Source organism: Papilio xuthus, unplaced genomic scaffold (assembly GCF_000836235.2).
Source record: "Papilio xuthus unplaced genomic scaffold, Pxut_1.1 DF827680.1, whole genome shotgun sequence".
Lineage (NCBI taxonomy): Eukaryota > Metazoa > Arthropoda > Insecta > Lepidoptera > Papilionidae > Papilio > Papilio xuthus.
The window spans coordinates 5,282,948-5,292,376 of NW_013530969.1; the positions used below are offsets into that span (position 1 = coordinate 5,282,948).

Consider the following 9,429-nt stretch of genomic DNA (forward strand, 5'->3'; position numbering starts at 1 on the left):
TGGTCCAAACCTTATAAGGGGTCAAAAGTAATCATTTTTGTATTAATATGACTTAATATATTTGTAACTAAGGCATGCGGGGTTTTTTGGGAACGAAGTTTCAACTCACACGACATAATGGAAGTTAGGGCACAATAATTTACGATAATAGTTATGATATGCACGTGGAACAAAGAAAATATAATCTTAACTATAAATTGGTATTAAAGGATAAAGAAATATTTCACATACTTCGTTCAAATTAAAGTTGGAACATAACTGCATCAAAAGTACTAACATGCCTGGTCCTTACAGCATGACTAAATTTAAATTCACTATGATAGTCATTAATCACTATCTATTTGATATCTTTTTTCATTGGTTGTATAATCCTGCATTTTATAATTTATCATATATTAAAATAACATAAGTAACTACTTTTGAGTGATGGAACAGAACAACTAATAAATTAGAGGAAATTACGTTTAAATAGTCTGAATGTTTGTGTTTGCTGTCGCGTTTAATTTTCCTTTAATACGTTACTAATACTTTATTATATTGCATTGTGTTAATCGTTTTTATTTTAACCGGATTCTGGTAAGTATCGTTAATTGGAAATCTTCAATTATTATTAAACAATTTAAAAACACACAGACGGACTCCGAGCCCACGGAGACGTGGCCATTACGGAGGCTATCATCACGATATCGGTTTCTCCGACACTGTTAATAACGTCGTCGAGATTGTCAAGCACGAACATCAGAGGCACGGCCGGACGCATCGACCACCGCACCATTATCATCCTCATGGTAGGTGGAATACAATAATTAGCTATAATAATTGCTAGTTGATACCAGATTGTAACTCCAGGGATCATCGTGAATCTGCTATAAAGTTTATAACAGCAGATTAACTTAACTAGCTTAATGCTACTGCAAACTACATATAAATAATAATATATCCATGATAAAATTAGAATCCTAAGCTGTGTATATATTAACAATCTATAACAATTACTCTCATATAGTTTGATTCACATATAAATAACTAGATTAAGCATAACAATTCATTTTCGCTTTCGAAATAATCGATAAAAAAAAACAGTTTTGCAAACATTTTTCTTCTCATGAAGGTACTCTGAAAGTTTTGTGAGAAGACGAGAAGTTTAGCTTAACAGTAGACGTAGATAGTCATGTTGTAGATGTAGTTTATAAGATCGACGATTGAAGACGTCGTGCTATTATAATATAAGTTGGTAAATTTAGATTTAGATTGTATAACATAGCTAGGTTATGTATAGCTATACTGAACATTTCACAAAGCTAGTTTTGTTAAAACCTTAGTAGCTAAATTTTAGTTCTATTCTACAATTGCTCTTTCATATGCTAAATGTTTATTGTTAGATGTAATATACTGATTGATCAGAATCCTGTTGTCAAAATGTAGAATAAGTGATAATTGATTTTAAATTTAATATTAATATTTCCCTCAAAATTTACTATATTGTTATTTATATTTGTAAAGGAATTGCGTGACAAATTAGAAAAACATAATTGAAATTATTTTGCCTGCTGCATGCTGAAACTATTTTGGTGCCCAATGAACAATTATATAATAGAGTAATAAATATATTTGCACCTTCTATAAATGGCTTTGGTATATATAAATTTTAAAGCAACAAAACCTGAAGCGCATGTACTTAAGTTATACAAAACTATTCATGCAGCATGTAAAAGCTTTAAAAATTAAATAGTTCAGATTTGTATATTCTATGTAGATAACTTAGAGACCTTTATATTTCCTAAAATATTGTATAGTATTATAACAAAAATTGTCAAAACAAAATGGATAACAACATTTGGACACACAACTTATTCCATACAAAGCAAGAAATCCAATCCTTGGTTTTCCATTTCCGTGTCTACGACCTCTGTTCTTTTACCACCTTCGACAGACACCCAAAACTTTTAGAGTCACCTTTGTGAGCAAGAAAATTTGGTCGGGTTTTGACCGACGGGCTTAGGGTAAAGCGTGGAGGTACATGAAGGTATTCCTGACGGCAGGGAAGGAGTGGAGGCCGCCGCACCCTACGACCAGCCTGAGCCTGCCCTCGCGGTCTCCCAGCCCGCCACACCACACCTACGGTGAGATCCACTCGCCTTCGCCACGCCACGCCACGCCACCACACATATCGGACACCTCACCACTAACGACACGCAATGCGCTTCACGTCTCTGCCGGCTCTGCGACAGAGCTGCGACCTAATTATGTTCTGACACCGATAATGTATTGTTCAGTTCGAGCTCGCTTTTAAATCACTCTTATACCATATCTGTTCACTCGACATTGCAAATACTTTAACTCGAAATCGTCGTTACTCTGTATTGTTTTAAAATAGAAACTGTGCCTCAATTTGATTTAAAATTATCAGGAAATAAAATATTGTAAAGCAAAAGGTCTGACTTAGTGTATAATTTGGCTTTTTTCCTATAAAACAAATTCAAGACCTTTTGCTATTGATCTGTTTATTTTATGCTTTAATATGACACTATTATAAAGATTGGCTTCGTACGCATTTGCGAAAGAAACGGTTGCTTATTAAACGAAGGGTGGCAATCTAGATAAGAAAATTGTTTGCACATCTGTTTCAAAAAATGTTCGTTCAAATTCGATCGTTGATTTATTGTATTTAAATCGGATTACTGGAAAATCGAATTACATTGTTCATTTAGTATTATCAATGCGTATTACCATAAGAAAGAACGTCCAAATTATTCAAAGAACAGTTTGGGCACCCATAGTTGGAGATCGTGAGCGAGATCGGGAGCGGGAGCGGGAGAGGGAGTGGCGTGAGTGGCGCGAGCGGTCGTGGGAGCGCGAGGGTACGCGCCGCGGCCGGGGCCGCCAGCTGCCACCCACGCCCACCAAGCCGTCCACGCTGCAGGTCAAACAGCAACCCTTCACAAGAATCAGCCACAGTCCATCTCACGTAACTATCGATAACCTAATGCTAAATATTGACATCGCCATCATTGATATTTAATGTAATGATTTGTTTTCAGTTATCGTTAAGACATACGGTCAGAGAACCTGTAGAGCCTCTACACGATGAGTATGAGTATGGTCGAGAAGTTGAAAGACTGATACACCGAGATTATAGATCTAGGGAAAGGTAAATTCTCCAATTTTAGTTTTTTTTTTAATCGCTTATATCTTAAATGTATTTCCCAATAAATTAAAACCTGGCTTACGGATTTTAAAGACTATGGTGAGAAAGTTGACTCTTGAATGTATGTACACTAGTTATCATAAGTGCACAATCTATAAATTTTGCAGTAGTTTCATCATGGCATCTCTTAGCCAAGCCTCTATGTGGAAAAAGCTATACCCAGCATTTCATTTTCTAACAGTGCATGAAATTAGTGCACCCTGCCTCAGAAGTCGATAACTTAACATTTTACGAATCATGTTGCAGACGTGGCAGGGGCTACGAGTCAGAGCGAGGGAGAGTGTACGAAGCGCCGCTCTCGTACGAGGCGGCGCTGGCGATGGGTCGCGGCGCGGGGCCGCGGGCGCTGCCCTCGCCGGTGCCAGCGCCGCGGTTGCCCAACGGGTACAAACCACGCGCGCGTCATTCCGACTCAGACGAGGATGACTGGTGCTAGCAGCGCGGCCGCGCGCGCTCCCAGCGGGACGTGCGCGCGGCGCGGGCACGGCTTGCCGACGCGGCGCCGCACGCGCACACCTTCTGAAGCGTCGCGCTCGCCGCACCGCCGGACTCTCTCCCCTATTCCCCTCCCCGGCCCCTCCCGCGTTAGGACGATCTCGTCTGTATCCGGCGAACGTGTGAACATTTGTACAGATAGACGACTCTCGTTGCTCAGGAGTTTGGACGTCTCTACTGGACCGCCGGCGCCGTGTATCCATGAGCTAAATCCAAATTCTAGTATTTACAAAGTTTTGGAAAATTTAATTTTTAATTCGCTAAAATTTTACTCTTTAATTTATATTACGGTTAAGATAATCGTTGTATAATACAGTGCCAGGCAACTCGGTTTGCGCTAGGATTTTTACATAAAATGAAATTATTAGTCTGTATTGTAAAAGTAAACTTTCTATATTAAATTTGCACTATATAAATCTACATTATATATCGCCTGCCGAAACGCCCGGCTCGGGGTCCGGGGCGCGCGCGCTTCCCGGCCTTCGCCCCCAGCGTTTCGCCTTCGTTAGACGTTGGAGGAACACTAGTAATTCATCGTCGAACAATTTACCACTAGTGTTGTATAAAATATTTACATAGCAAATAATTTTTACTTAGTTAACATTATATTAAATAAATAAATAAACATTTTTATTGTATTTGCTGTCCTTCCCCCGAGTGCTTTATATCTACGTTGTTTAAATTTAAAATACAATTAAATATTATGGATTATATGTAATCTTCGAAAATGTATTTCAACATTAAATTACATATTAAGTAAATTGTTAAATCGTGTGTAGGCCAATCAATAGGCAGGTTTTATTTTGTTACATTTGGTGATTAAGTTTATATAGATGAAATGAAAAGTTTTTTGTTACAAACTTATTACATTGTTTATCACTATTTACACAGCACACCTCACTTAATAAATGCTCTTATAATCATTTTACAATATAGAACTAAATAAAAATAAACCTCGGCAAAACCAAATGTGACAAAAATCTGTTATAAGTCGCTACTTGTTTGTTCAATATTTATAGAAATAAGAAAGATTTTGTAGCCTGGTTGATATTAACATCGTTCTTAAAATCTATTAAATTCTGTCCATTTACCATATTTTACTGCAACATAAATTATTTGTTTTCATATCTCAAACTTCATAAAAGAATTACAAATTTTGATCATATAACGTCTCTTTGAAATAAATATTTTAATAAATAATCGCCAGGCACAAAATCTAATAAAAACTTGTATCAAATTGGTTAACGGCTTCAAAAATGTTATTCTAATTTATACTTCCCAATAAAGTGATGATCAGATTCTCAGTGCGATTACACTTTAAGTCATAAGATAAGGCAAAATACATTGTCATATTAATTTTAATAGATTACCTCGAGCCCATCTATTGTATCATTTTTATAGCTTAATTTTAAACGTTCTTGTGACTTTATTAAAAAAAAGAGTACAAAATGTAATAATTAGAAATGTAAAAGAAAAAAAAATGCGAAAAATATTTAAGTTACATTTAATTGGAATGCAATGAAACATGTCTCCGAGTTAAGTGTTTGTTATTGAGTAATTATACACAAAATCTGTTGAATATTCGTCAGTGTTTTGAATAAGTATTATGTAAAATATTCAAAGCATATGCTCGGGAATAGCTGTACTAAGTTTATAATGTTTATTTCAATAAGCACGTCCATCCTGATACAATAGTGTACGCACGAGGTAAAGTGAACATTGTTGAACTGCTATCCGTAGAATACGTACGTCATTTTATTACGACAAAATTGTAAATACATAATTTTCTGTGATAAAATGTGGAAAATGGGAATGATTATTAGAACAGTGTGATTGCATAGGAAAGTTAATTTGTCAATGGCGCTGTGCGATATTTAGATATAATGTTCTGGCGACTTTGATTAAATTTAGGGCGTTGAATTGAATATTTTGCACTTTAATAATTAGCTAGACACCAATTTATACGATTTAATAATACATTGAAGTTCTATTAAATTATATTAATAATAGTGACGACGAATAATAAACAAGATTATTTCCTGGAAACTATCGCATGCATTTTCTATTTAATATGAAAAGTTTATTTCTTATAAGAACTAGTAATAAATCAAAAATTGGTGGGACGTTTATGATAAACGCTTGACCTTCACTTTAATTTAATCTTGCATTTTACATGCTATATCATATTATTTATATCTAAACTTTTTTCTATAAGATTTTATTCTACCAAATATGGTAATACGTTTATTTTTTATTTCTAATTTTTGACCTTTATGAATTTACAAAATGTGACCGAAAGTCGCCAAAATGTGCATGATTTCATTCCATTTTATCAGTAATTCAAGAAATATCATTAATAAAATGTAATATTAGTAATAAGTGAAAAAAATCTTAAGCAATATTATACATTTTAATACAACTAGTACCTGAAAAGTTTAATGCGTGATTATTTGTTAAATTTAATTAAATTGATCCATTGATCTCATTATTATAAGGGTCTTATAGTGTACCTTTGTAATATTTTGTAATTCACATATCTATAATTTTTCCAAGATTTTCTACGACAATCATTAGTGTAAACCGTTTGCCTTAAAATTAATATCGAAAAGTTCAAATAATTTTTATTGTATTGCGTGAAATCAAAGTCGCTACGATCATTTGTTCAAAGCAGACGTCTGTAATAGTAGTGATTTTATTAGTCGATTTGAATATAATGAATACTCTCATATTATGGCTGTTGTTAATAGTTATGGTGACCATGAGCGAGTTTTTATGATAGCTTTTAAATGTGTTTCTCTTTTATATTTTACCTCTGTTAATAGTACAAAGTATTTAAGCTTCGAGATGTTTTGTTTTTCATTTATTTACATATTATTTAATCCTTTTTTTATCCTAATAAAGATAATTTATATTCAATAAGGCTCTGAGGTTAATTCAGTATTTGAATTGACCTATCGCTTTGAGGTCTAACAGCATTCGAGATTCGAGTTTCATCGCTATCGTATTATAACCACAACTGAGATGACTTCAGAACCACTAGCCCTAATTATATTACCCGCAACTGCAAAACTATCTTTTCGTTCAATTGTTTTTAAATAAAGAATTTTACATATAAATTGTTACCTTCTATTGTTAGAATTCTTCTATGTAGTTTTATAGTTTATCATGTATCTTACATATTTACATTATTATTGTATAAACGTAAGATTTTTTTTTCTTTGTGAGTGGAGTGTTAGGGATACATTGGCCGATGGACTTTCGATGACTGAGCGGTGCAGAGTAACAGAGCGTCCCGCTTGCGTTTGTGGCTCCAGCGCAAGTGACGACGGTGTTGCATCGACATACGTGTTTAAGAGGTGTAAATATTGTAATATATTACGCGACCGCTACGTAGAGGTCGCCTGTGAAAATATCTAGTGATATGTACTAGTTAATATTAATGTTAGCTAGGTAATCTCCCAACTTCCTTGATTTACGTTGGGTGTTTCACTGCCTTAAATTAATAATGAAAGTGTTTGATGTAATAGTTATATAACTACTACAGGATAAGGCGCAATTTAAATAATTTCAATATGTTTCCAAATAGTATATTTTTCATTTAAATATAGATCACACCGAGATTTTCGTTTTGTAGCATATAAAATCAGTTTTAATATAGATTACATTTTCACTTTGTTATAAATTTAATAAAGCAATAAACGACACAAGTAACGAAATTTTTAATATATAAAAATACTGCCTTAACTCATTTCGTTTCCCATGACGATTATTGAGATGTAGACAAAAACTGAAGTACTGATAGAAACATTACCTTAACAAAGTTAAATTGTTAACATTAAGAATTGAAGTTATCATACAATCAACATGTAATGAAATGCGCCTGACTTTGCTCCGCTTACTTAATGTAGCTTATTGGTCGAAGTGAGTTAAGTCAGAGTCCGAGAATGTACCAGCTGCCTTGTACTGTGTAATTTGCTTTAGGACAATTATTATATTTTATATCGAATTTGTAATGATCGCATATTTAGCATAGAAAGTTCATCGGCGTCGAGAGAGCACCATAGCATTTTTTTGTGCGTTCCAATAACTTTGCAAAATAGTGAAATCCTATTGATATTGTATTAATAAAGAACCAAACTTAAAGTTAGTATTTAAGTAATTTATTATCCTAAATACTATACGCATGTTTTCACTATACTGGTAAAAAGGTTATGTACGATACGAAAGGAGTTGCTGTTTTATATATGAATTCTTGGTCGCCTGTAAAATTTTGCAGAATGAGTCATTATAAGATTGTACAATATGAATAAATGCAAAAACGAAATTTCCTCGATACTGTGTTGTATTCATTTCTTATATCACAAACGATGAAACATTTTGTAGATACACGATTGGCGCACGAAAAGTGGAGCCAACAACAGAATTTAATGGGCATTTCTCTCTCGCCCATCCTCCCCTTTCACAGTTGTTACGCTAATTCATGCAAAAGATGCTGTTTTTGTTGTCATCTACCACTGATGTGCAATAACCAGGTATAGGGACGCGTTCATTAAATCAATAAATATAATTTCATTTTGATAAAAAGATATTTGAATTTAATAATCTAATTTATTAACAACAGACCAAACAAAAACACGCATTGAACTAAAATGACTTAAAATCTTGTCAATTTAAACAACATACATAAACAAAACAAAACAAAATTAATTATCAGAGAAGTCAGCGGTGTCCGTATCCAAGGAGCTGACGTCAGCATCACGATCGCTTTGTACTGCTCCGAGATTCAAGTTATTCCGCGTTGAAATTTCACTCATATTAAATAAGTTGTCATTTTCCGATCCTGTATTAAGGAATAATGTTAATTACAAATCTTTTCAATGTTTCAAATAAATTTTAGTATAAACGATATCTGAAAACTAATTCTGTATAAACTTAATTAATAAATACAGGTTTACTAGTTAATAAACCAGGGCAACATCAAATGATAAAATTGTAGTGTGCAATACGATTTTTTTTAAACTCTCACTAAGACTGAATCATCATTTCGATATGACTCAAAATCCACAACATAATAACAATAATATTCCGAAAGTTATATTATACATATATAGTGCGACAAGGTTATACGAGACCCTAGCACGAGTATTTGCGATACGCGCCTTCGTAACGTCATCTACAAAATATGACAAATTCTGTATCAGATTTGTTGGTGTATTTTATGCCCGGTAGGAGCGATGCACAAGTTTTAATATAAATTTTATTGACGATGTTTTCGCGAATATGCCTGCGCCCTCTGCGCCGCTATGAGCGGCGCTACCATAACGGAGATGTTCTGTCAGAAAATATGTAAAACCTACTTAGCTTTAAAAGTAAGAACCAACGATCTTCTGACATTTATTTGTCATTAACAGGGGGCGCTAGTGAGCTATATATAGCACTATTATATAATTATGATTATATAGTTCCTGTAGCCTGACCTCTCAGTGGGTCACAGATACGTCACTTATTATGACATTGCAAACAAGTTTTTGTAAAAGTGGGCTGCGAAAACATGTCTACATAGTAAACTAGATTACTTTATATATTTTTTAATAGCACGTGATATTTTATTATTCTCTTTGTATCAAAAAGTTATTAAGCATCTTTTGTGTTAATAACTAAATTTGAAAAATTCAAGTTCAAATTACAACCAGAAATGTATTTTGACAAATTACATATTCTGCACC

General features: G+C 33.8%; 1 protein-coding gene across 1 annotated transcript in view; it reads left to right on the forward strand.

The window, feature by feature from the left end:
- The window catches only part of cac (calcium voltage-gated channel subunit cacophony), a 32,313-nt gene extending 26,495 nt beyond the window's left edge, over positions 1 to 5,818 (forward strand). The window contains exons 37-41 of the mRNA XM_013311629.1: positions 634 to 788; positions 2,043 to 2,123; positions 2,766 to 2,968; positions 3,042 to 3,151; positions 3,455 to 5,818. Coding sequence (XP_013167083.1) covers positions 634 to 788; positions 2,043 to 2,123; positions 2,766 to 2,968; positions 3,042 to 3,151; positions 3,455 to 3,644 — 739 coding nt within the window. The 3' untranslated portion in view covers positions 3,645 to 5,818. The remainder of the gene's footprint in view (positions 1 to 633; positions 789 to 2,042; positions 2,124 to 2,765; positions 2,969 to 3,041; positions 3,152 to 3,454) is intronic.
- The last annotated feature ends 3,611 nt before the right edge of the window (positions 5,819 to 9,429 follow it).